Source organism: Microcaecilia unicolor, chromosome 9, assembly GCF_901765095.1.
Source record: "Microcaecilia unicolor chromosome 9, aMicUni1.1, whole genome shotgun sequence".
NCBI classification, from domain to species: domain Eukaryota; kingdom Metazoa; phylum Chordata; class Amphibia; order Gymnophiona; family Siphonopidae; genus Microcaecilia; species Microcaecilia unicolor.
In genome coordinates, this window is record NC_044039.1 from 8244853 (window position 1) to 8271488 (window position 26636).

At 46.8% G+C, this 26636-nt stretch overlaps 3 protein-coding genes across 4 annotated transcripts in view; 2 read left to right on the top strand and 1 right to left on the bottom strand.

The window, feature by feature from the left end:
* Window positions 1-349: 349 nt before the first annotated feature.
* On the bottom strand, window positions 350-22924 carry SSNA1 (SS nuclear autoantigen 1). Of its 2 annotated transcripts, none has more exons than XM_030215460.1 (2): window positions 22847-22924; window positions 350-1448 (listed from the first exon to the last, which is right to left on the bottom strand). In XM_030215460.1, exon 2 carries the CDS (start codon window positions 1413-1415, stop codon window positions 1050-1052), a length of 366 nt encoding a protein of 121 aa, XP_030071320.1. In that variant the 5' UTR covers window positions 1416-1448; window positions 22847-22924; the 3' UTR covers window positions 350-1049. The 2 variants fall into 2 exon arrangements, with proteins under 2 accessions (XP_030071320.1, XP_030071321.1); XM_030215461.1 differs by lacking the exon at window positions 22847-22924 and adding an exon at window positions 18247-18307.
* Window positions 7201-25377, top strand: LOC115477762 (4-O-methyl-glucuronoyl methylesterase 1-like). The gene is made up of 4 exons (XM_030214834.1): window positions 7201-7205; window positions 18827-18906; window positions 19117-19197; window positions 25322-25377. Exons 1-4 carry the CDS (start codon window positions 7201-7203, stop codon window positions 25375-25377), a joined length of 222 nt encoding a protein of 73 aa, XP_030070694.1.
* Window positions 22974-26636, top strand: part of FRS2 (fibroblast growth factor receptor substrate 2) — a 32143-nt gene continuing 28480 nt past the window's right edge. Inside the window, exon 1 of the mRNA XM_030214771.1 lies at window positions 22974-23075. The gene's annotated coding sequence lies outside the window, so the exon portion shown is untranslated. The remainder of the gene's footprint in view (window positions 23076-26636) is intronic.

A 26636-nucleotide genomic window follows, 5' to 3' on the forward strand; every position in this document is an offset into this window, starting at 1 on the left:
CCACAATGTAAGATTAGCCATATCCACTACCAAATTTAACTGGTTGAGGACATCAAGTCCAATTATCTCCTTTTCTGTGCTTACTATAGTGGCTGCATTGGTTTCCAAATTTTCATTATCATGTTCCCTCTGCATCGGGATACCCCATTTAACTGGGATAGCCACACAGTTGGAACTGTGTCATTGACCCCTTGGATTTTATATGTTTGCACAGTTTCCTGGTCTGCAGTTTTCTTTGGTAATGGAAACACAAAAGAGCAGATCGATGAGAGAAATGTCAATTTATTAAATAAAAATATTCAGAATCAGCCCGACACAGGCCATGTTTTGCCCAGCAGGGCTCCTGCTTCTGAATATTTTTGTTATTTAATAAATTGAAATTTCTCTGTTATCGATCTGCTCTTTTGTGTTTCCATTTTGGAGTTTGGAGACCGGTTGCCCTGTTTTCTTGGACGTTTTCTTTGGTAAGTCAGGGTCTGGCCTTGTAACTGAGCTATGCGACACAGTAACATATGAAAGCAGTGTGAATACCTTAAACACATAACTGAACAAAATATTACATTTCTGTCGTTCCAAAAGAGTAAAACTCAAAATAAAATTACAAAACGTTCCCTATGGAAAAGGAATTCCTCTGTGAGAGAGATAAACGTGAGCTGCTGTGTGCATCAGATGTCCAAGCTTCCAACTCATAGCTATCCATGTTTCACATTATCAAATTCTGTGAACCAGTGGATAGCCTCGTTGATACAGGAGCAGTAAAGGCACTGTGGCATTCAGGCATCCAACTTCCTAGCATGACCTGGGGAAAGAGGGAGTTTACCTAAAAATCCTTTTTCAATATCACACTTTAGCAAACGTTCTTTATAAATTGCATACTATCACACCTAAAACATGCACTAATAACATATTTAAAAAAAAGCAATTCTTTTAGGCAAAGAAAACTATGACAAGGTCTTTCCCAAAAGTAATGTAATAGACCCAAGATTCCAAAGCAGAGGGAAAGCGCTTCTGTGCTTGCAGAGAGCCGGAGAGAAGAGAATACGGGTGGGTTAGCCGTCCTTGGGCTGTGTTGCTGGCCCACTGCTCTTCAACTCTCCAGGTTTGGCCAGGATGCCAGCTTCTCTCTTCAGCACATTCAACAAAGTCTGTGAGCTCTCCAAGATCTTCATGTATGCGGTTTCTGTCTCTGCAATCGTTCTGTCAAACTCGTTGCGTGATGCCATCTTCCTGGCCAAGCTCTCATTAACCCGAGCCAGTTTCTCAGTGAGGATACGGATGTCATTCTGGAGTTTGTTCTTCTCCTCCTCGTCTACCATAATCTGCCGATTCAGTTCATCTCTTTTACCGCACAAGTCTTCGATACATTTTACCAGCTCGTTGTTATACGTCTGCAGAGCTGCTCCCTGCTGGCTCATTCTGGAGATGGGCTGTCCTGTCAGTGTCTTTCCCTGTAGATACCGAACAGATGTTGGAAGAGTGGTAACTATAGTAGTCACTCATGATGTATAGTTGATACACGCATTCAATAATGATAATAATACTTAGTAAACATTTCTGTTGAGGTGTTAAGTAAATTTATAAGTAGGTTAGTTATTGTACTGTAATAATCAGTGTGCTTCTAGTATGGCATGTTTTCTGTTTAGTGTGGTATGTGTTCTCCTTTACCCAAGTCTCATTACAGGAAATGTCGTCCGAATATGCACAATTGGTTGGGCCAATTCCACAGATGGGATATATCGCTATCAAGAAATACCCCCACCATTCTCTGAAGAAAAAGACCTGGTTATCCTGTTCGGCGCAAGACAGACCAGTCTACTATTCCCTAAACATCACGCAAGTGAAGTGCACTCCACCAATTTCCACTTCCCTAGAAAGAACACAAGAATTGATTGCACCCCCAGAGAAATACTTTCTAGGCCCTCCTGCCTTGATTCTGTACAATATTTCCTGTCAGGATAAAGGAACTTGGCAGATCACTTATACGTGGATTCAAAGCAATCAACGGCACATTACTGAGACTTCTTTCCTTTTTGATGTACTTTGTTTACCTACCACCCCTCCTCCCACCCCCCCTACCACTTCAGCTCCTCCTATTCTGTACCTCTCAGATATTAATTTGTTCCAGGAGGGGAAACCATTTCAGATTAAATACGACGCACCCCATGATGTTTTAAATGATGTAGAATACCACTTTCTTACTTGGCATCTGTTTCCTAAAGTATTTCTTCTAGTCACTACCAAATATCCTCGGATTGCTGGACATACTTAGATTAATAGGACACCAGCTTGACATATTTAGATTAATATGAAACCAACTTCTGATAACCCCCCTCCCTCAGGAATCACTAAGGATAGCAAATGGACCAAATGTTACCCAGCTGGCTGATAGGTATGCTAATCAGGAGTAACTGAGAAACAACAGGGCTATGTCCTCTCTGGGCATCTGGGAGCAGTGCTCTCGGTGAGAACAAATGAAAGCCAGACAGGCTCCACAACTAGGGACTTCAAAGAGGAGAACCTGTGACAATGGTCACCTTCCTGACTTCAGAAAGCAAACTGGAGTTGGTGGTGGAAATGAAAACAGTAACATAATTCAAGCACGCGTGGGATAAACATAAAGGAATCCTGTTCAGAAGGAATGGATCCTAAGGAGCTTAGCCGAGATTGGGTGGCAGAGCTGGTGGGGATAGTGCTGGGCAGACTTATACGGTCTGTGCCAGAGCCGGTGGTGGGAGGCAGGGCTGTTGGGCAGACTTACACGGTCTGTGCCCTGAAAAGGACAGGTACAAATCAAGGTAAGGTATACACAAAAAGTAGCACATATGAGTTTGTCTTGTTGGGCAGACTGGATGGACCATGCAGGTCTTTTTCTGCCGTCATCTACTATGTTACTATGTTACGTCCGGAGAAAGAGCCTGTTGTTACAATTTTACCAGCACACCCCTGCATGGAATGGCCTTCCAGTGGAGTTGAGGACAGTTAGAATTTAAAAAGGCATGGGTTAAGCATGTGGGATCGCTTAGGAAAAGGAAGAGTTGGGAGTTACAGAGGATGGGCCATATGGCCTTATCTGCCATCATCATGTTTCTCTGTTTCTATGTCTGTAACAGTTTTCCATAGTCTTACTGTAGGTATGCAGATTTAGTGGGGCAAGTCAACATCTTTTTGTTCTCTTTTGACATGTGGGTGATTTGAGTTTATTTTTTGTGCAGCTATCCATAAGGTCATAAACCTGCCGGCTCCAGCCATGAACTCTGAATACTGCATCAACCTTTTTGGGTGGGCGCACACTCTTATTTTACTCCCTCCCTGGGAGCTGACTTAAGTAGATTGAAGTATTAGCGCTGGCCATTCCTGCTGAGTTTTGCTAGCACTCACAACCCACAGAGGAATACGAGTCATTGCATTGTAATAACACCCACACTCCTTCCTTCACTTTCACAGCAGAAAAACAGGAGAAACAAATCATGAAGTGAAAACTGAAGAAAAATTCCAAGAAAGCATAGAAGGGACTGGAGATTGAGCATTGATGTGTGGAGACTGCATAGGTCCTATGGGCTTTATCTGCCAAGGTTTTGGTTTTAAAAGATTATTATTCACTTTTCCATTACAGCAGCTGTGAACATATCCTATTTTAAGCTTTTCAAACAAGGGTTTGGCTACATATTCTCTTCAAGATTTTTTTTTTCTTCAGAACCAAATCTCTGCCATTTCCGTATCGTATTTCTATGACCTACAACTTATCTGATCAATCTATGATTATTTAGATGAGTCATCTTGTGCCATGCTTCTCTATGCCTTGGGAGCAAGTACACTGGACTACTGCAATTCTGTTTATGCTGGCCTTCAAACTCTTCAAAGTATCTCTCTTCAGTTATTAGCACAGAGAATGTGGAAAAGGTGGTTAGCTTAGCGGGGTTTTAAAAAGTTTGTACAGCTTGTTAAAGGAAAAGTCATTGCTCAAAGCCCACCTCTTCAATGTCGCTTTCGGCACCTAATCACAACACTTCTACTCAGGAAATCTAGACTACCCCAACTTGACATTTCATCCTTTAGATTGTAAGCTCTTCTGAGCAGGGACCGTCCTTAGTTACTAATTTGTACAGCGCTGTGTAACCCTAGTAGCGCTCTAGAAATGTTAAGTAGTAGTAGTAGACTTGCAGAAAATCCACTGCTTATTTCTAGAATAAGAAGCATAAAATGTACTGTTTCGGGATCTTGCCAGGTATTTGTGACCTGGATTGGCCACTGTTGGAAACAGGATGCTGGGCTTGATGGACCTTCGGTCTGTCCCAGTATGGCAACACTTATGTATTTGGGATTCTGAATGGAATGTTGCTACTCTTTGGGGTTCTACGTGGAATGTTGCTACACTTTGAAATTCTGCATGGAATCTTGTTATTCTTTAGAATTCTAGAATCTTGCTACTCTTTGGGGTTCTACATGGAATGTTGCTACTCTTTGGGGTTCTGCCAGGTACTTGTGTAATTATGATTAGCAGTCTCACTCGAGTCCCTAAAGCAACAAAATCCATAGAGTCGGGCAATTCAGGGGACACATTTAGAGCGTTACCCACATGTGAGAATATTAGCCTGCTCGTCCTCAGAGAATGCAGAATAGCAGAGCTTGTAGCATAGCAAATGAACCACTTACTGCACAGCCATTTTGGTGGGGAGCCCTTACCGCCACCCATGGAGATGGTGGTAAGAGCTTCTGCGCTAACCTGGCAGCGATTACAGACAGTTAAGTTCTGGTGCTGCAAAAATAGAACATAGTTTTGTAGCGCTGGAAATGATGCGCTAGGGGTGGAGACTACCGCTGGGCTCCTGCAGTAAGCTTGCGGTGGGCTTACTGCTACTTAGTAAAAAGGCTCCTATATTAAGAAACTAAATATAATTTTTAGGAATAGGTGTTAATTTTTTTACTTTGTATGTAATTTAATGGGTAGGTTGGAATCCCAGGTGTAATTTCAGCAGTTAAGCAAGAGACTCGACACAGCTGTGTTTCGGCTGACTAGGCCTGCATCAGGAGTCTCTTATATTAGTTATATTATTTATTTATTTATTGTTCACTTATATCCCACATTTTCCCACTCATGCAGGCACAATGTGGCTTACAAACATTAAATAAAATACAGAATAGGAAAACATAGAAGAATATACAAGGAGTATGCAGGGGGAGAAGCATCTAACAGGGTGAACTAGCAGGGTAGGAGCCTGAGAGGGTGCATCAAGCAGCGGTATAAAGTGAGGAGTAGGTCTTGGCAAAGAAGTAGGTCTTCAACAACTTCTTGAAGAGGGCGTGGTCCGCTTGAGTTTTAAGGTGTTGCGGGAGAGCATTCCAGTGCTAAGGACTCCAATAGCGGAAAGACAAGGCGAAGACCCTCTTGTACTTGACACCCTTACAGTTTGGGAAGTGAAGGTGGAGGAAGGAACGAGCAGCAGGGTTGGCATTCCTGGGCGGGAGGTCGATCAAGGGGTGCATATACTCCGGGGCAAACCCATAGATAATTTTATGGGTCAAGGAGCAGAGTTTAAAGGTAATGCGCTCCTGAACAGGCAGCCAGTGTAATTTGAACCGTAAGGGTTCGGCATGTGTTTAAACTGCGAGTATATGCTCGAGGTGTTACTGCAAGAGTTTTGTTCTACTCTTGGCGCACACAGCACATCAACTCAGTGTTTAGATATATTCACGACGACCAATATCTCAGTGGATGATTTTATCTAATGTACGAGACTCCTGAAGCAGGCCTAGTCGGCCGAAACACAGCTGTGTCGAGTCTCCATCATCCTTAATAAACAGTTTTACTTAGTTGGAGAGTCGTTTGTAGTTGTTGAGTCATCTTTGCCGTTTTGCTCTATACTACATAATCCTTGCGGGGGGATTTGTTTCTTCTGTGTGTACATCGTTCTTGGGAGTTTGACTTCTTAAAAATGCTGGTACTTGTATTTATAAGTAGTGAATATTGGTGCTTGTATGTACAAGGCAGTGGATGACGCCTCTTTTCATAACATTGTATTTTTGCAAGATGCTTCATCCAGCTGTATCTTTAGGAAAGTACATGGAGCTGTTTTACTTTTAGGGCCATGGGAAATGCACATGTTCACTGGACCTTTTGTAACACACTGGAAATTATGCACATTCTGACTTGGGACTTTCCCTTTCTGACCTAGATGGACCCTACGCAAAAAGGGGCTTTTAGTCACCTCTTTCTTTACGCCAAGATAAGACCTCATGGAACGTGAGAAGCTGCACTAAGTTAAAGAAGCCTTATCATATTCTCCTCATGGAAGGTGATTTGCTGAGTATCTATGGATGCAAACTTTATTGGTGAAACTGGAAAATGACATTAACTGGCCAAAGGAATATAGCAAGTTGCAGCTGTCTGGAAATACTCTCATTCAGATTAAAGCAGAATATGAAATGTTTGTTCCCATGCATAATTAAGGCTGTGGTCTTATTTCAAAAGCCACCTTGTACAGTCTCATAAAAATAAGTGGCCAAGGGGAAAAAAATGCATTATTATCAATTTGAGAATAATATCACAGCTGGCCTTCTCACACTCACTTTTAAATGGACAAAATTCAAACTCGGAGGAATGAATATTTAGCTATATTCATATGGAGGTGAAAAACCTAGTTCAATATTGAAATGTTAAAATAAACTTCATTCATTCAGATTTAGATTCTGCTCAGGGTGATGGAATGCAGCTTTCTCTCAAAACTGACACTTTGGATGTAACCCAGGAGCTGAAAGAATGAAGGCTTTTATGGATTGTGAGCTATTGGCCCTTTCTCATGGCGGGGGGGGGGGTACTGTATTTCTAGGGTTGTTTAAAGAGGCAGGTTGCAAAAAAGCTAGTAGTGCTCTGCAATTCTTGTCAAGAAGAAAGAATGAACAATATTCTGAAAGAAGCAAAATGTAAATATCTAGAGGGGGAGCTTTTAATGCACTTTATTAATCAGAAGCAAGAGGTGAATTTAAGTTTGTTCTGATTTTCATAGACCAGATTTTTCCTTCTTACATTTGTAAAGTACCATTTATTTGCACAGGGCTGCTTCTAGGTAATTCAGAAGCAATTCAGACCTCATCGCATTAAGCTTCTCTTATTTTGGTTCTGAGATATTAAGATTTATTTTAGTAGATAATCCACCGATCATTCCTAACTTAATTATAATATGGCTTTCATGGGGCGAACCGATGAGGTACGTAAAATACAGGTGAAGCCCCATTTTGCTTAGGAGCTCAACCTGGGACACGGGGAGTTCAGGTTAGGATGTTCACATTTCCCTGGCATTTTACAAAAGGCTTTGCGGTACGTGGAGCCTTTTGGAAACTACGCAAAAGGATATCAGCAAATAAAGACATTTGTAGCAGTTACCAACTTTACACACACAGAGGAAAAAAAAAAAAAAAAAGAGAGCGTCACTCTATAGTTTCCATGTATAAGTGCCGGTGATTAGATGTGAACGTGGTTTTGCCAAATTCCACAGAGACGTGCTGGCACATACACACAGAATTGCTCACAAAGTTACATAGAGGTGTATTTTCAAAGCACTTAGACTTACATAGTAACCTATGGAACTTTGCAAGCAGTGGCGTAGCCACAGGTGGGCCTAGGTGGGCCAGGGCCCACCCACTTAGGGTTCAGGCCCACCCAACAGTAGCACATGTTTAGTGGTAGCTGGTGGGGATCCCAAGTTCCGCCACCTGAAGACAACAAAAACGCTGCTCTCCACGATACCGGCACCTGCACATACTCAGTTTTCAGCAAATGCTTGCTGCAGACTGCCAAGGTGGAAAGAAGAGTTTTCCCACCAGCTGAGATATTTTTTTGGTGGTAGTGGTGGTGGGTGGGAGGAGAACACTTGGTGCCCACCCACTTCTTTCCTAGGCCCACCCAAAATCTGTTGTCTGACTACGCCCGTCTTAAATGCTTTGAAAATCAGCCCCATAGGATAACTGGTGCCAATTAACCAGTGAAGTAACAAAAAAGTTTTGGGATTTTTTTTTTTTTTAACTTTTGAGGCAAAAATAAACAGAGGATTAAGGAAACTGCCCCCTTAATCTTTTGTGTAAAGCCATGGCTGAAATAAATTTTATGAAACCTATGTGTGCCTCAGAGCTGGTACAAAAGCCAGCATTGAAATGTTTTTAAATGTGTGTGTTATTACGTATACATGTCCCCTTAATCTCTGCGCCCTGGTCATGTATGAATGTAAATCATTGCTTTCTAAAAAGCTACGTGTGTAGAGGCTTCTAACACGACCTTAGCGTGGAAGGATAGGGAGATGTGATATTTAAATTATGTCCTTTGGAAAAGGAAGCTCTTGAACAAAGGGTATTAGTATGGGTCTGAACTGGGAATGTTCGAGTAACAAAATGTCTTCTTGGAAAGGGTGGTGGATAAACAGAACATCCTGCCACCTCCCATTGAAAGTGGTGGAAGCGAATTCAGAATTGCATGGGACAAGCACAAAGGATTAGTAGGAATGGAAGGGGTAAAGCCCCGGTTCAGAGAGGGTCTGGGGTCTGCAGTAGGCCTTGCAATCATCTGCCATCATGTTCTGTGTTTCTATAAAGCAGGGGAAGAAAGGGTTCACCCCTTTAAATTTAGAAAGTGTAGAAACGCAAGTGAAATAGTTGGGGCTGACATATGGTATAGAGACCTTACATGACCCTTAGTGGTAGTATAGAGAGAGAAATGTTAGGGGTCAACTTTGCTGTTTTGTAGAAACTGTGATGGTAAGGGCAGGAGCAACTGGGGATTGCTTCTACCTGAACCACCAGGAATCTGACTAAATTAGGACTGGGGAGAGGACAACTTCCACTACTGCCCACTCCAGACTTCGCGTCTTCTGTCTCGCTGCACCCTACGCCTGGAATAAACTTCCTGAGCCCCTACGTCTTGCCCCATCTTTGGCCACCTTTAAATCTAGACTGAAAGCCCACCTCTTTAACATTGCTTTTGACTTGTAACCACTCGCCTCCACCTACCCTCCTCTCTTCCTTCCTGTTCACATTAATTGATTTGCTTACTTTATTTTTTGTCTATTAGATTGTAAGCTCTTTGAGCAGGGACTGTCTTTCTTCTATGTTTGTGCAGCGCTGCGTACGCCTTGTAGCGCTATAGAAATGCTAAATAGTAGTAGTAGTAGGGTTGGAATCTCAAAGTTGGGGGGGGGGAGCATCGATTTTGTTGGATGCTGGGGGGGGGGGGGGGGTCGGTTTAGCAGGGGAGAGCTCTGCCCATTACTGTGTCCAGTGCCAATCCCTTTAACACTGTAATAATCCTGAAACCACCAACCAAGTGTGTCTCCAGGAGATGGTTCAGAAGCACTGCTTCTAGGATACACATAGTTAAGGTCTTTCCGTTTCATCTCATGCAACTTTTTTTCTTTCGTTTGTTGCAGACCTCGTAGCATTTCTGTTATCTTTCTCTGCATTGCCTCCAGAACTACTCATAGTATTCTAAGTGAGGCCTCACCAATGACCTCTGTGGAAGCGTCATCACCTCCTCTTATTCTACTAGCTATATGCTTCTGTGCAAATGTTTAGAAGCTCTTGGAAATTATCAGCCCACCCCCCCTTTTCTTCTTAAGAACAATAATTATTGTTTTCTATCTGTATTGCTTGTTGAGTGGAATACTTGTTAAATGAATTAAAAAAAATTATCAGCCCCTATGGGTACTTCTCCCATTTTGCTGAGGTCAGTGTGTTTGAAATCTTGGACTTTTGAGTTTGGTGTGACTGGAATCTGCCTTAGCTTGTATATCACACTGCAAATACGCTGCACCCAAAATGGGACAAACGTGGCATTGTTGGTGGCAGCCTAGAATTTTGCTGATTCTGGGTTTCCCCCTACTCTCAGCAGGATCAGTTCTAGGAATCTGCCACCAAATTACATGGTGCTAAAGACATGCAGTGCTTTTCAGGGGATTGCACCCAGCAGTGCTGGAGGTCATAAAACGTCTGGCAGCCATAGTCTTGGCTACACTTAAAGACAGGAGAAGGCACTGTTTAGCAATTTGCAGCTGCTCTCACTAGCTTTCACTTTATTCCCCATCCCCCACCCCTTTAAATGAGAAAAACCTGTAGGATGGCAGTAAGGAAAGAGCTGTGGTTTGACTGCAGCATAATCCACAATTATGACGTCAATCCCAGTTGGATCCTTTCCATAAAAACCAAGACAACTTGTTGATTTACCCTTTAAACTGGTCTGCTTTTTGATTTTACACATCTGCAGAAATGTCAGACCCCTATAAATAATACCTAGAAAAGAAACCGGACACTAATGCAATGAAGTCTTGAGTCGCTATTGCTATGAAACATCTAAAATTGCTCTGTCTCAGGTTCTCCGTTATGAGCTGTTCAGTGAATACCAGCGCTGTAACGGCCATGGCACTGGGGCTCTGAAGCCTCCCTCCTTACTGCTTTTAATGCCGTCATCTGCGAGAACCTGACAGGCCTGAATGATCACAGAGCCCCTCTTTAAATAGAAAAAAAACTTAATTCCATTACAGATTCCTGCATTTCTCAAACTGTTCCTGGAGTACCACCTAGCCAGTCTCGTTTTTAGAGCATTTGTAAGGAATACAGATGAGATGCATGCAATACATCTCTTTCGTGCGTATTTACTGGCGTGTCCTGAAAACCAGACTGGCTAGGTGGTACCTCAAGAACAGCTTGGGCAGGGGCAAGCACATATACAGAGCAATCACCTTAGCTTACTACCTGAAGGAAAAGGAGGCTTAACACCTTAAGGCCCTGATGCTCAAAAGTCAGCACCGGAAAAATACCGCCAGATCAGCACAGTGTAAGAACACCAATTTTTTAGTTACAGAACCTTTTGAGAAATTAACAGTTATTTATTACATTTGTACCCCGCGCTTTCCCACACAACGCAGGCTCAATGCGGCTTACATAGTAATTCGAAATACAAAATCTTATAACAGAAATTTCAAAACTGTAGTGAAACATAATGAAGTTGAGCTTGAATAATGTATGATAAGTTGAGTTTGATAATGTATGATTAGGATAAAATAGGACAGACAGGATAGGATAGTATAAGTTGGGGGAAAAGGGGTAAGGAAGGATAAAATAAAGGGGAGATGGAGAAGAGAAGGATGGGATGCCCTTTCCTCTCTGAGCACACCACCCGAACTCTCATCCACTCTCTCATTACCTCTTGCCTTGACTACTGCAACCTATTCCTCACTGGCCTCCCACTTTGCCATCTATCCCCCCTTCAGTCCGTTCAGAACTCTGCTGCACGTCTTATCTTCCGCCTGGACCGATACACTCATATCACCCCTCTCCTCAAGTCACTTCACTGGCTTCCGATCAGGTACCGCATACAGTTCAAGCTTCTCCTATTAACCTACAAATGCACTCGATCTGCAGCTCCTCCCTACCTCTCTACCCTCATCTTAGTAGTAGTAGGATGCGTAGAGGGGGAATGGGGAAGAGGGATAAGTAAAACCAATGATGAGGTCGGTATTTAATTCAGAACAGAATTGGGAATGGAGGTTGGTAAGAGTAGGCTTGCTGAAAGAGGTGAGCTTTCAACATTTTTCTAAAGGGCAAGTAGTCGTTAATTAATCTTATAGGTCTTGGTAGAGCATTCCAAAGCTGGCTGCCCAAAAAGGAGAAACTGGATGCATAGTAGGTCTTGTATTTAATTCCTCTGCAATTGGGAAGGTGTAGGTTCAGATATGTTTGTGAAGAAATAGATCTATTTATAGTTATGTTTCTATTGGGGAAAGGAAGACATTTCTCATGTTCTCATTTTGGGGGCCAAATTTTCATTCACAGCCGCTAGGGGATAAGGATACCTGTAGCTTATTCTAATTTTAAGTTTTACTCGATAAACATGCCCGATGCAAAAAAGATTAAAACAGAGGTTTACTGGATATACACTAGAAAACACTCCTCCCCTAATATTCTGCCCCCTGTCTTGTACCTTCCACTCATACCTTTTCTGTGCTAATGACTCCTAAGGGACATTGGCATACATATTTGATTCAACAGGAAAAGTTACCTGGCAACAGTACTTGTGCCATGAAAATACTGAAACATACCACAAGAATATAAGCATTGCCATACTGGGTCAGACTGAAGGTCCATCAAGCCCAGTGTCCTGTTTCCAATCCAGGTCACAAGTACCTGGCAAGATCTCAAAAGAGTAAAACAGATTTTATGCTGTTTATTCCAGGAATAAGCAGTGGATTTTTCTTTCAGGAAATTAGCCAAACCTTTTTTTTTTAAACCCTGCTAAGCTAACTGCTTTTACCACATTCTCTGGCAATTCTAAGCCACCTGCAAAGCTCAACTGAAAATTGTGTTCATCCACCTGCTGGAGATAGAGAAGAACTAAAAACTGAGCTGAGACATCTCTCTTGGCATCCAGGCCAGCTCCTCAGTATTTTCTATCTCCACTTGCTGGTTGATGGATACAGATTCTGGAATAGTGGGAAGCTACATAACGGAAACAATGTTTTTGGTTGCCAGCAGATGCCCAGCTACCCTGAAAGGAAGCCACGGCTTCCAGTAAGCCTGGTCACCTCAGAAGATCAATGCTACACAGAGAGTTCTTGATGTGTTAGCCCAGAGAAGGAATTTGCTCTGCTGATGCATCAGCCTTCCTAATCACACACTCAACACTGTGTGGGCGGTGGAAGAGGCTACAAGTTGGTGCGACCAGCTTGGCTGCTTACTGCAACTTTTTTTTTTTTCTAGAGGAGCCAGAGGGCTCAGTTTATAGCTTTAAAAGGCCAAATTTCTTGTGGGCTGGTGGATAACTTAGCAAAGGTACATGAACAGACTACCATGTCTGTGTGAAACTATTCCAGCAGGGTATAAACTATTTTACTGGCTTGAAAATGTTTTAGTTCATTGCTTCATAATAGGCAGCATCTCTCCTACAGAGGAACGTTTTTTGTTTTGGCATAAACGCTTATTCAGAGACAAAGATTAACTTGTTTTGTATGCCTAAACCCTAAGCTTCTTCCTTAATTAAAATGCTATTTTGAATACGCAGCAAATGAGTAGGTGATAATTCCTACTTGTAATCAGAGTAAAGTTCAACAAATAAGTAACAACCATGCTTTACACAGGGGTAGGTACCCCTCAACAACACATGGTAAGTGCAAAGGCTGTTGGGAGGTCTTCCCTGAATTCTCCACGGTAAATGTACGGTCAGCTCAGACACTTAGGTACATCCATGCTATCTGCAACACTGAAACTTAAGGGCCCTTTTACTAAAACATGTTAGAAAATGGTCTTAAGTGTGTTTTAATGCCGGACTTTCCCCACATATTAAACCCATTTTGAATGCGGCCTTAATTAAGGCATTTTCAATTTTTTTTTCTCCGCTAATGTTCGCATTAGCTTGTGTCACCTGAAATAAAGGGAGCACTTACTGCCTCCCAAGTTAAGTCTGCGTTATTCAGTTACAGGCAGATGGTCCTAGAGGCCATGAGCGCAGGACTAGTAGCCAGTTTGCCCCCGCCCCAGGATCAGAGCCAGTGAGCGTGTGAAACAACGAGCTCGCCGGGTCGACTGCTAATTGAATGCAAAAAGAGGGTCTCCCACATTTTTCCCAGATGAGCAGGCAGCATGCCAAACAAGGGCGCTGCTCCTGCAGCAAACACTAAGGCCAGCTCAGAGCTGGTGTTAGGGTTTGCCAAGCAAGTGGGATGAATAGGGGAGACAACATACATAGCCTTGGTAGTCCAGTGGACCCCAGACATCCCCCAAACTCCTATATGTAGACCCCTAGACCCCTTCCAAGCACATAACCCCCCCCCCCCACCAAACACAAGGCCTGGAGGTCTGGTGGATCTCCAGGTCCCTCACACCCCCCCCCCCCCAACACTGAAAATACTCTGGTGGTCCCTCAACAGCCCCCCCTCCCTCCCTCCTTCTTCTGTGGGAGGATTGTGCCAGAGCGCATGCTAGGCACAATTCTCCCACAGAAGTACCACAATGATCAGGACTTTGGTCCTGGGGAACTGAGGAACTGAGTTCGATTCCCGGCCCAGGCAGCTCCTTGTGACTTTGGGCAAGTCACTTAACCCTCCATTGCCTGCCGCATTGAGCCTGCCATGAGTGGGAAAAAGTGCGGGGTACAAATAAAAATAAATAAATAAATAAAAATCAACGCTAATAGCAAACAGAAATTCAAATGCCATTAGCGTTGATTAAAGGGCCGTTATTTCCTCGCACTGTTCTGGCAGTAATTTTACTGCACTGTTTGGAAAAGCGCAGGAAAATTGATTATCGGCCCCTTACTGCACGTCCATTTTGAAGCACTGCTATACGAGAGAGGAGATAAGACTTAGGAGTAACGTCAGAAAATATTTTTTCCACAGACAGAGTAGTGGATGCCTGGAAGGCCCTTCCGGGAGAGGTGTAGAGTAAAAAATGGCGAGTTAATTTTGCCAAATGTATGGGCTAGACACAGGGGATGCATAAATAGAAAGAGGATGGAAACACAACACAGCTGTTGAGGTGTTATGCTGGGCAAGAGTATTGGCAACTGAGGCCGAAGTTGGACAGACTTCTGCAGTCTGTGTCCCGCAAATGGCAAAAAGACTGAAAGAAGATTAGTCAAATCCAGATTGGGGTACTAAGGCCAATACTGTGTCCCTCAAATGGACAAAGACAGACGAAGCTTTGGCAACTCCAATGTTGTAGATCACTTTATTCACACAAAAAAAACCAGTGAAGGTGATTCAAAGAAATGCACAAACAATCCTTCCAAGCATCTAAAAGTTTATTGTCCAACAAACAAAGACTCGACACAGCCGTGTTTTGGCCTATCTGGTCTGCTTCAGGAGTCTGCAAACGTCTGTCTGATCATGAAAAAACGCTATGGAACAGCGTGCTGCAAAATATGTCCGTCCTTAACGTTAGCCTTGGTGGGACCTGCTACGCACCAGGAATGCTAACTACGTTAAGTACCGTAGTACAATACTGACATCAAAGCGTCCGTAGTCTATGAACATGCGTGAACTTGATTTGCATACACTGCCTCCATTATATGCAAATTTCTTCCATGCATCTTGATGGTGGATATTCTGAAAACCTGACTGGCAAGGGGGGGGGGGGGGGGGGGGTACTCCAGGACTGACTTGGGAAACAATGGTTTAAAACAGGCTTGTCCAAGTTCAATACAGATATCCTGAAAACCTGGCCTTTTTGCGGCCTCAAGGACTGAGGTGAAAGAGGCTATTAGAACCAAAAGGACACCTTTCAAAATGGCAGAAACTATTATAAAGAACAAACTTACTGAATGTATAGACAAACATGGTTTAGTGGAACACAGGCAACATGAATTCAGCCAAAGGAAGTCTTGCCTCACCAGTTCGCTACATTTTTTTGAAGGTGTGGATAAACGTAAGCCAGTTGATATAGTACATCTCGATTTTCAGAAAGCAGAGAGAAGGCTTATGTGGCCAGTTCTCTAAGGGACCCTTTTACTAAGCCTGACCTAGTTTTGTAATACTAAATATCCAAACCAGGACACAAGTTGCCAAAACTCAAAGTTGTTCAAACTCAAATGCACTGCAAAGGCTACCCGCACAGTGTTAGTATATATTTCACAGCACAGAAATGAGGTTCAGACAAGGACAGTCAGTGGCAGCAGGATAACGCTGCCTGTGAAATGCCTTTAAACCCGAGTCCCTGAAGAAATATCTTTGAAATCCGCGGCGTCGGGCGTCTTTATAGGGGGAGGCTAGTGAATAATATTTTTTGACTCAAACAAGACGGAGCTGTCACAGAATTCAAGATAAGTGCATGTGAATTCGTTGATTATATTAGCAGCATTGGCTACTGTTTATATATATGTATATTATATTTCACAGCAGGTGAATGGAGGATTAACATCACCTGATCAGCATAACAAAATATACCAAAAGAATCACCCGATGAATGAAGTGCTGAACCACCAGGCAGTGATATTATCACTTGCAGCAATGAGTGGAAATTCTGAGGGTATTCATAAACAAATTTTGAAATATATACTAACACTGTGCGGGTAGCCTTTGCAGTGCATTTGAGTTTGAACAACTTTGAGTTTTGGCAACTTGTGTCCTGGTTTGGATATTTAGTATTGTACACTATCTTCCAGAGACTGTAGGATTTTTGGTATTAGTGACCTAGTTTTGTTGCATGAATTTGACGCATGCTGGGCCACTTTTTAGCGTGGCAAGAAAAAGGCCTTTGTTAAAACGGGGTAGTAAATGGCTGCGTGCTAAGATTAAAATCGGCACACGGCTATTTACTGCCCGAGCTCTTACTGCCACCTATTTAGAAGGCGGTAAGGGCTCACATGTTACTCGTGCGCTATTCAGGCAGCATTTGGCAATGTGGCCAATTACCGTTGGGAACGCCCCCCCTGTGGTAGAAAATAGAAAATTATTTTCTACCACAGGAAACTGCACATGCCAACTTTGGAACATCCGGTTGATTTAGCACACCTTACCACGGCTTAGTAAAAAGGCCTCTAAATGAGGAAGGTGAATAGCGGAGGACTGCAAGGATCAGTGCTGGTACCGATGCAGATGTAAAAAATGCTTCACACCTAGAGAAAGGTTTATGAAATTATCTCGAAGGTGGTTAAAACTTTTTCAAAATTGCAAAAACAGGTTAAATAAAGCTACAGGGCCTAGAAGGGGCTTGCATTTAGAGATTGAAAGACAAAGTGGAACGTTGAGTGCACGTGGAGGTCCATGCATACATGTATGTGTAACTCCAGGATGGGGGTTGAGAACCTTTGCTCTAGGAGACGCTTCTCAGGTTTGTGATACCCTTTTGCGGTGCTTTTCAACCCAGTCCTATATCCACAATGAATATCCATGAGATAGATTTACATACTAAGGAGGCAGTGCAAGCAAATCTATCTCATGCATATTCAATGTGGATATCCTGAAAACCTGATGATAATAAAACTTTATAATCTGCTATATCTATAATAGTATAAGCAGGGAACAAACGACATACAAAGCACAATAAAACATAATAAAAATGATTTCTTTCCTCAAAACTGTACAAACATTTGCTATGTTACTCTTAAAATAAAGCTTACTGCAAAAGAAATTAAAATATTATTGAGAAGCACTGACATGCAAGGCCTATCTCAAAAAGCACCTCTGGACACGACGGGCGCTCTCTCCTCGGGGATTTCCATGGACAAGTCCTGAGAGAATACTGGCCGCAAGTATCAACATCTTCAACAGGCCAAGTCTCAGAACTCTTGCGATAAAGCCAAGAGCGCAGATCCCATATCGCTGGGACAGAACAGAAAAATTGCTTTCCAATGTTCAAAGGAAACGATATTCAAAATATGTGTGTGCTGTAAAAGTGAAAGCAAGGCAGAGGAACATGCTTGGCGCATGCGCAGAAGAGTTTTACAGTAAGCGCAGCTTTTGTGCGCATGCACCAGGCAAACCCAAATGTGAAGCACAAATCGGAAACACTCTTCTGTGCCTTTAAATATAAGCTTTTCAAATTTTTTTTTTTTTAATTTAGAAGGCTTATATTGAAGCACAGGAAACAGGAGCCAATGTGTGTTTCCACTTGCGGGTTTGCTTGGACTTACGCGTATTTATTTCTTAGTACCGGCGCTTACAGGCTTGCATGAGCTTTCTTCCACTTCCAAAAGAAATCAAAACCAGCAGATTTTAAAGAAAGAATTGTGAGAAATCCTCTCTTCAAACACCCTAGAGCCTAATCTGAGCTGGTGTTAGGTTTTCAGTAGGAAGGTGGCTATGTTTTGTGCGCTGTTCCAGAGAACATTGGGAGGGAATAGGAAATGACCTCATTAACATCCATTTATTTATTAGGATTTATTTACCGCCTTTTTGAAGGAATTCACTCAAGGCGGTGTACAATAAGAATAACTCAAACATAAGCAATAGACAATTACAACAGTAAAAATATTCAAACAACAATACAAAGTACGGCATAGCATGCTACATTACAGTGTCAACATAATACACAATAGAATGTTTAATAGCATGGGGTGTAAGCAAAGATGGAACATATAGATAAGAGATTAAGAGGAGTTAGAAAGTAAGGTGACATTTAAAGAAAGTTGCACATGAGATGAGAGAGACGATTAATTATCATCTCAGCTATGCATCTCATTAGCATTGAGTATTAGGGTATTGTTATGTGCTTCCTGCACTGTTTGGAATAGCGCTGGAGTTTTGAGCATCACCTAATGCTGGCACTAATTACCTCTAGTATCGGCGTTACGTTTTGAGCATCCGCCCCTAAGATCAGGGTTTGTTTGTGCGCTGTTTTCTGAGAATTGGAGAAGGCATAACAAATGACGTCAATTAACATAAGTTTCACTACATTTAAATACAAATTTGTTCTGAACATATAATCCAAATATGGGCCTTTGATTGTTACCTGGTGTTGTGAGGTGTATGGGGGGGGCGCATCATTAACAGTTTGTCATATTTCAGAAGCTTTTATGTAGCGGTTATAGTTATGCTTTTCATGTTGTCATTGCATTGTTTGGTTGTACCCTTTGTGACAATAAGATATACTGAAATTAAATACAATTTGTGGCCATTTCTGCCACATACGTTGTTCCTGTGCTAAAACCCTGATCAAAATGTGCACTAATTGGCTTTACCGCCTGCGGTAGGTTTTGAGAATCAGATGCAAGTGCGGTGAGAAGCAAACAGGAGAAAGCAGACGCTCAATACTCCAACCGAACCTAACCCAACCCCCCACGCCGGTTTGGCATCTGCCAACCCAACACTTCCCTCCTCCTGGCGTCTGTCCCTCACTCCCCCCCCCCCCCGAGCCAGCATCTGTCCCTCTCTCCCAACCCAACACTCCCCCCCGCGTCTGTCCCTCTCTCCCAAACCAACACTCCCCCCCTGCGTCTGTCCCTCACTCCCCCCCCGCGCCAGCATCTGTCCCTCTCTCCCCCCCCGCGCCAGCATCTGTCCCTCTCTCCCAACCCAACACTCCCCCCCTGCGTCTGTCCCTCCCTCCCCCCCCCGCGCCAGCATCTGTCCCTCTCTCCCCCCCCGCGCCAGCATCTGTCCCTCTCTCCCAACCCAACACTCCCCCCCTGCGTCTGTCCCTCACTCCCCCCCCCGCGCCAGCATCTGTCCCTCTCTCCCAACCCAACACTCCCCCCCTGCGTCTGTCCCTCACTCCCCCCCCCACGCCAGCATCTGTCCCTCTCTCCCCCCCCCGCGCCAGCATCTGTCCCTCTCTCCCAACCCAACACTCCCCCCCTGCGTCTGTCCCTCACTCCCCCCCCGCGCCAGCATCTGTCCATCTCTCCCAACCCAACACTCCCCCCCCCCTGCGTCTGTCCCTCCCTCCTCCCCCCCCCCGCGCCAGCATCTGTCCCTCTCTCCCAACCCAACACTCCCCCCCCCCCGCGTCTGTCCCTCTCTCCCAAACCAACACTCCCCCCCCCCGCGTCTGTCCCTCTCTCCCAAACCAAACACTCCCCCCCCCCGCGTCTGTCCCTCTCTCTCAACACTCCCCCGCCCTGCGTCTGTCCCTCTCTCCCAAACCAACACTCCCCCCCCCCGCGTCTGTCCCTCTCTCCCAAACGAACACTCCCCCCCCCCGCGTCTGTCCCTCTCTCTCAACACTCCCCCGCCCTGCGTCTGTCCCTCTCTCCCAAACCAACACTCCCCCCCCCCGCGTCTGTCCCTCTCTCCCAAACCAACACTCCCCCCCCGCGTCTGTCCCTCTCTCTCAACACCCCCCGCCCTGCGTCTGTCCCCTCTCCCAAACCAAACACTCCCCCCCCCGCGTCTGTCCCTCTCTCCCAAACGAACACTCCCCCCCCCCCCGCGTCTGTCCCTCTCTCTCAACACTCCCCCCCGCCCTGCGTCTGTCCCTCTCTCCCAAACCAACACTCCCCCCCCCCCGCGTCTGTCCCTCTCTCCCAAACCAACACTCCCCCCCCCGCGTCTGTCCCTCTCTCTCAACACTCCCCCCGCCCTGCGTCTGTCCCTCTCTCCCAAACCACACTCCCCCCCCCGCGTCTGTCCCTCTCTCCAAACGAACACTCCCCCCCCCGCGTCTGTCCCTCTCTCCCAACACCCCCCCGCCCTGCGTCTGTCCCTCTCTCCCAAACCAACCCTCCCCCCCCCCGCGTCTGTCCCTCTCTCCCAAACGAACACTCCCCCCCCCCGCGTCTGTCCCTCTCTCTCAACACTCCCCCGCCCTGCGTCTGTCCCTCTCTCCCAAACCAACACTCCCCCCCCCCCCCGCGTCTGTCCCTCTCTCCCAAACCAACACTCCCCCGCCCTGCGTCTGTCCCTCTCTCCCAAACCAACACTCCCCCCCCCCCCGCGTCTGTCCCTCTCTCCCAAACCAACACTCCCCCCCCTGCGTCTGTCCCTCACTCCCCCCCCCCCCCCGCGCCAGCATCTGTCCCTCTCTCCCAACCCAACACTCCCCCCCTGCGTCTGTCCCTCACTCCCCCCCCCCACGCCACATCTGTCCCTCTCATCCCCCCCCCCCGCGTCTGTCCCTCTCTCTCAACACTCCCCCGCCCTGCGTCTGTCCCTCACTCCCCCCCCGCGCCAGCATCTGTCCATCTCTCCCAACCCAACACTCCCCCCCCCCTGCGTCTGTCCCTCACTCCCCCCCCCCCCGCGCCAGCATCTGTCCCTCTCTCCCAACCCAACACTCCCCCCCCCCGCGTCTGTCCCTCTCTCCCAAACCAACACTCCCCCCCCCCCCCGCGTCTGTCCCGCTCTCCCAACCAACACTCCCTCCCCGCGTCTGTCCCTCTCTCTCAACACTTCCCCCGCCCTGGCGTCTGTCCCTCTCTCCCAAACCAACACTCCCCCCCCCCCGCGTCTGTCCCTCTCTCCCAAAACGAACACTAGCTCCCCCCCCCGCGTCTGTCCCTCTCTCCCACACTCCCCCGCCCTGCGTCTGTCCCTCTCTCCCAAACCAACACTCCCCCCCCCGCGTCTGTCCCTCTCTCCCAAACCAACACTCCCCCGCCCTGCGTCTGTCCCTCTCCTCCCAAACCAACACTCCCCCCCCCCCCGCGTCTGTCCCTCTCTCCCAAACCAACACTCCCCCCCTGCGTCTGTCCCTCACCTCCCCCCCCCCCCCGCGCCAGCATCTGTCCCTCTCTCCCAACCCAACACTCCCCCCCTGCGTCTGTCCCTCACTCCCCCCCCCACGCCAGCATCTGTCCCTCTCTCTCCCCCCCCCCGCGCCAGCATCTGTCCCTCTCTCCCAACCCAACACTCCCCCCCTGCGTCTGTCCCTCACCCCCCCCCCGCGCCAGCATCTGTCCATCTCTCCCAACCCAACACCCCCCCCCCCCCTGCGTCTGTCCCTCACTCCTCCCCCCCCCCGCGCCAGCATCTGTCCCTCTCTCCCAACCCACCCCCCCCCCCCCCGCGTCTGTCCCTCTCTCCCAAACCAACACTCCCCCCCCCCGCGTCTGTCCCTCTCTCCCAAACCAACACTCCCCCCCGCGTCTGTCCCTCTCTCTCAACACTCCCCCGCCCTGCGTCTGTCCCTCTCTCCCAAACCAACACTCCCCCCCCCCGCGTCTGTCCCTCTCTCCCAAACGAACACTCCCCCCCCCCGCGTCTGTCCCTCTCTCTCAACACTCCCCCCGCCCTGCGTCTGTCCCTCTCTCCCAAACCAACACCTCCCCCCCCCGCGTCTGTCCCTCTCTCCCAAACCAACACTCCCCCGCCCTGCGTCTGTCCCTCTCTCCCAAACCAACACTCCCCCCCCCCCCCGCGTCTGTCCCTCTCTCCCAAACCAACACTCCCCCCCCTGCGTCTGTCCCTCCCCCCCCCCCCGCGCCAGCATCTGTCCCTCTCTCCCAACCCAACACTCCCCCCCTGCGTCTGTCCCTCACTCCCCCCCCCACGCCAGCATCTGTCCCTCTCTCCCCCCCCCCGCGCCAGCATCTGTCCCTCTCTCCCAACCCAACACTCCCCCCCTGCGTCTGTCCCTCACTCCCCCCCCGCGCCAGCATCTGTCCATCTCTCCCAACCCAACACCCCCCCCCCCCTGCGTCTGTCCCTCACTCCTCCCCCCCCCGCGCCAGCATCTGTCCCTCTCTCCCAACCCAACACTCCCCCCCCCCGCGTCTGTCCCTCTCTCCCAAACCAACACTCCCCCCCCCCCCGCGTCTGTCCCTCTCTCCCAAACCAACACTCCCCCCCCGCGTCTGTCCCTCTCTCTCAACACTCCCCCGCCCTGCGTCTGTCCCTCTCTCCCAAACCAACACTCCCCCCCCCCGCGTCTGTCCCTCTCTCCCAAACGAACACTCCCCCCCCCGCGTCTGTCCCTCTCTCTCAACACTCCCCCGCCCTGCGTCTGTCCCTCTCTCCCAAACCAACACTCCCCCCCCCCGCGTCTGTCCCTCTCTCCCAAACCAACACTCCCCCGCCCTGCGTCTGTCCCTCTCTCCCAAACCAACACTCCCCCCCCCCCCCGCGTCTGTCCCTCTCTCCCAAACCAACACTCCCCCCCCTGCGTCTGTCCCTCACTCCCCCCCCCCCCGCGCCAGCATCTGTCCCTCTCTCCCAACACACTCCCCCCCAGCCTCTGTCCCTCTCTCCCACCCCCTCCCTCTCAACTGACCCCCCCCCCCCTCCTCCGGCAGCAGCATCCGACGTTTACCTTGTACCTCTCTCTTCCATTCTAATTTCTCCCCGTCTGCCCCTGTCCAACCAGTCGCGGTCCGACGGCTCTCCCCACCCCTCCCCCCCGGGGGCAAACGGTAAAAGACAGCGATATCCGAACCCTTAACCTCTCCTCCCCCCCCCCCCTCCGGCATCCGTATCTCATACTCCAAACCCCGTCCTACCTTCTAACTTGTCTCTGAGGTAACCAACAGGCAACTAGTCGTAGTAGTCAAGTCACCCTCTGTGACCGACCCCGGAAGTATATTCCTCTGCCGGTCCCGCCCTCTCTGACGCAACTTCCTGTTTCCGGCGGGACGGGACGCGGCAGAGGGAAAACTCTGGCCCGCCGCGGGGATTGTGGCTGAGTTGCTACTGGTGACCTCCCCCCCCCCCCAAGAGACAAGCTGGAAGGTAGGACGGGGTTGGGGGTCCGAGGGAGAGATGCCGGACTGAGACCGGGAGAGGGTCAGAGGTGGGGACCGTGGGGGGAGGGAGGGAGGGAGGGAGACCGCGGCCGGGGAGGAGAGATGTCAGACCATGGGGGAGGGGGGGGCTGATAAAGGGAGATGGCAAGTTGTGAGCTGAGGAGGGTTTGGGGGGGGGGGCAAAGGTAGGTTGAGAGAGATTTTGCAAGGAAAGGGGATGGGATTTGGTGATATGCGTTGGGTTTTGTACCTGGGCAATGGAGGGTTAAAGTGACTCCCTCAGAATCACAGGGAGCTGCTTTTCAGGCCACCGTTAGGCTGAGAGACTAAGACGGAATGACAGGGAGATGAAGCAGCTGGTTGCAAGACTGAGAAACTGGTGGCCACCCACCCAAGCAATGCTGAAAGATGGAGGTGGTGGGGAGCTGGAGAAGCAAGCACACTGGCAACATGCTACTGGATAGGACCTTGTAACAGTGCATGATCCCCTAAGCCAGGGGTAGGCAACTCCTGTGCTCGAGTCAGGTTTTCAGGATATCCACAATGGATATGCAGGAGATAGCTTTGCATACCATGGAGGCGGTGTATGCAAATCAAGTTCATGCATATTCATTGTGGATATCCTGGAAACCTGACCTGCCTGTGGCTCTCAAGGACCGGAGTTGCCTACCCCAGCCATAAGCCATTATTAAAATGGACTTGGGGGAAATCCACTACTTATTTCTAGGATAAGCAGCATAAAATGCATTGTACTGTTTTCGGATCTTGCCATGACCTGGATTGACTACTGCTGGGCTTGATGGACCTGCGGTATGTCCCAGTATGGCAATACTTATGTATTTAAATTGAGCTCTTCAATCTCAGTGGTGTGTGGGGGAAGTGGGGATTCAGACAGCTTTCAATTGCTGGCTCCTGTATACAAAGGAAGGTTGTCCAGGCCTGATCTAGAACCTGTAACTTTGGTACTGAAGGTGATGGAGAAGCCAGCATAGAGATTGCTGTTCAAGATGCTCTGCATTTGTAATTGGTTTGTCATGTCTCGGTTTTGTTGAACATCACATCCCACTGCAAATACAGTGTTCTTTGCTTGCTATGGAGCTGGTATAATAAACTGTGCATTAGAGCATCTGCTCATGTTTCCGTAACATATGTTAAAGAAAAAAAATTGCCCCCAAATTGTATGCAGTTAATTTCCATGCAATAAAAATGTGTGCAAGCATGAGAGTGCATGCTGTTTGCAATGGAAACAAACTCATATGGGTGTACTTTAGTAGCAGATCACTGTTTTAAACAGACAAAAAAATGATCAGCACTTGGAGTTGCATGTATATACATTATGCAGATATGCATGACTGGAATGCAACTCTGCACATAAATCTTATTGATATGGTGTCATGTAAATTTCTGCAGTTGAGCGACTTAGGGAAGGGAAATGGGACTTGATATACCGCCTTTCTGAGGTTTTTGCAACTACATTCAAAGCGGTTTACATATATACAGGTACTTCTTTGTATCTGGGGCAATGGAGGGTTAAGTGACTTGCCCACAGTCAGAAGGAGCTGCAGTGGGAATCGAACCCAGTTCCCCAGGATCAAAGTCCACTGCACTAACCACTTGGCTACTCCTCCACTCCTTCAGTCACCTTCTCCTCGTGCCCCTGTTATGTGTGGTTTTTTTTTTTTACTGACCCATCCCCTTTAACAAAGCAAAAAAAAAAAAAGTTGTAGATCTTTTTATGCTCACACAAAAGAGAAAAAAATAGCCACGAACGCCTCATTAATGCCAGCCATAGATGAACAAACGTTTTACTCCTCAGACCATGTGTTAAATCCCCAGCATTAGAAAACCATGAACCTGGCTTTCAGATGTTGTGCGCACTTCTTTGCATTTGGTTTTAGTTAATACCTTTATTACCATTGGTTTTAAACGTGCAACGCACTGATGTCTACGCAAGTTTTTGCACACAGTCGTCTTGTGCACTAAACTCCTTTCTGGATAGAGTGGCCATAATAGCACCAGAAACTGCGTGAAATCTGCACTAAGCTTCCTGCATTTTACCACATCAGCCTCTGTGTACAGTTTTACTTACATATTATATAGTTGCAGAGACTTCTGTCTCTTGTGGAGCTTTTAGAGTATTGGGTAAGAAGTGTGTTCAGCCAAATGCTCCTGGGAATTATATGCTAGTCGGCTCTTGTAAAATATGGCACTTCTGTACTGTTTCTTATTCAGGAAGTGTAATTGTAGTAAATAGAGATCATTCCTTGGTCTGCAGTGTGGTGTCATAATTAGGGAGTGGAGCTGTGGTAAGAAGGAATTTCTTTCTGGACCTGCCCTGTGTTTGTGTTTCAGTGGGTCTTAGGGACTCATGAGACTTGTGCTCAGCTCTTTCCACAAGTAGACAAAGATACATTGAAACAGTGGTACCACTTTTTTTTTTCCATTTCATTACTACACAATAGAACAGCAAAACTCTTGAGCAAATTGGGTTATAAAATATGACACTGGCACTTTAATTTCTTCTGTAGCAAGTGTATGGAGGTGTGATCTGTCTTCCAGCAAAGGGCGTGCTAACGGGACAAAGGATAGTGTAGGTGTATTTAGCATAGGTGTGGCCAAACCTCAGTCAAATGGACGTCTGAGCGCAAAACAAAATCTGCCTCAAGCAATCGGTTGAAAGAAACAATGCTGCTGACATTACTTTATGTACTGTGTGTCAGAAAGATGTACAGACGAAGGAAAATATGGTTTTGGCTTTACTGAAACCATAACATTGTACCTTGTAGTCAGAATAAAAATGATTTTTTTTTTTTTTTAATTTTCTGCAGTTTGCTGCTGGTTTTATCTTATGATCCCTGCTCTGAATGAGTCTTTGCAGTCTCGGTTACTACCCCCCCTTTTTTTTTTAATTTAACAGCCTTGTATAATGAATAAAAGACACCCTTTATAAAGCTGTGCTACCGATTAGGTTGCGCTGATTGCGAACAACCCGTGGGAATAGAATGGGCTTCTTCGCATTCAGCGTATTGCTAATCGGTGGCACAGCTTTGTAAAAGGAGCCCAAAATCAGCTTCGAGAAAAACATTTTTTTTTCTCCAAGTGCTGGAATGTTCAGAATTTATTTTTAATATTTAGAAATTCAGTATAACGCACACAACTAAATCTCAAGATAATGAAAGGAAAAAAGTGCTGTGACTAAATGATATTAAAAGAAACTCCCAAAAGGTGTAAAACAAAAAAAAAAAAGATATCCATAGTGATTTGTGCTAAGAACTGCCAAACACTGGGGGTCGACAGCAATGTCTTAATCATTTTCAGATGAGACAGTTGGGAGGCAGGGCTGGGGAGGTGAGGATAGTGCGGGGCAGACTTATACGGTCTGTGCCAGAGCCGGTGGTGGGAGGCGGGGCTGGTGGTTGGGAGGCGGGGATAGTGCTGGGCAGACTTATACGGTCTGTGCCAGAGCCGGTGGTTGGGAGGCGGGGATAGTGCTGGGCAGACTTATACGGTCTGTGCCCTGAAGAGCACAGGTACAAATCAAAGTAGG

Coding starts and splice junctions, on each gene's coding strand:
- SSNA1 (XM_030215460.1), bottom strand. CDS start 1,415: ATGAGCCAGCAGGGAGCAGCTCTGCAGACGTATAACAACGAGCTGGTA.
- LOC115477762 (XM_030214834.1), top strand. Junction 18,907..19,116: donor AACCAACACTCCCCCCCTGC/GTCTGTCCCTCA, acceptor TCTGTCCCTCAC/TCCCCCCCCCGCGCCAGCAT. Junction 19,198..25,321: donor TCCCTCACTCCCCCCCCCAC/GCCAGCATCTGT, acceptor TTTCTTATTCAG/GAAGTGTAATTGTAGTAAAT.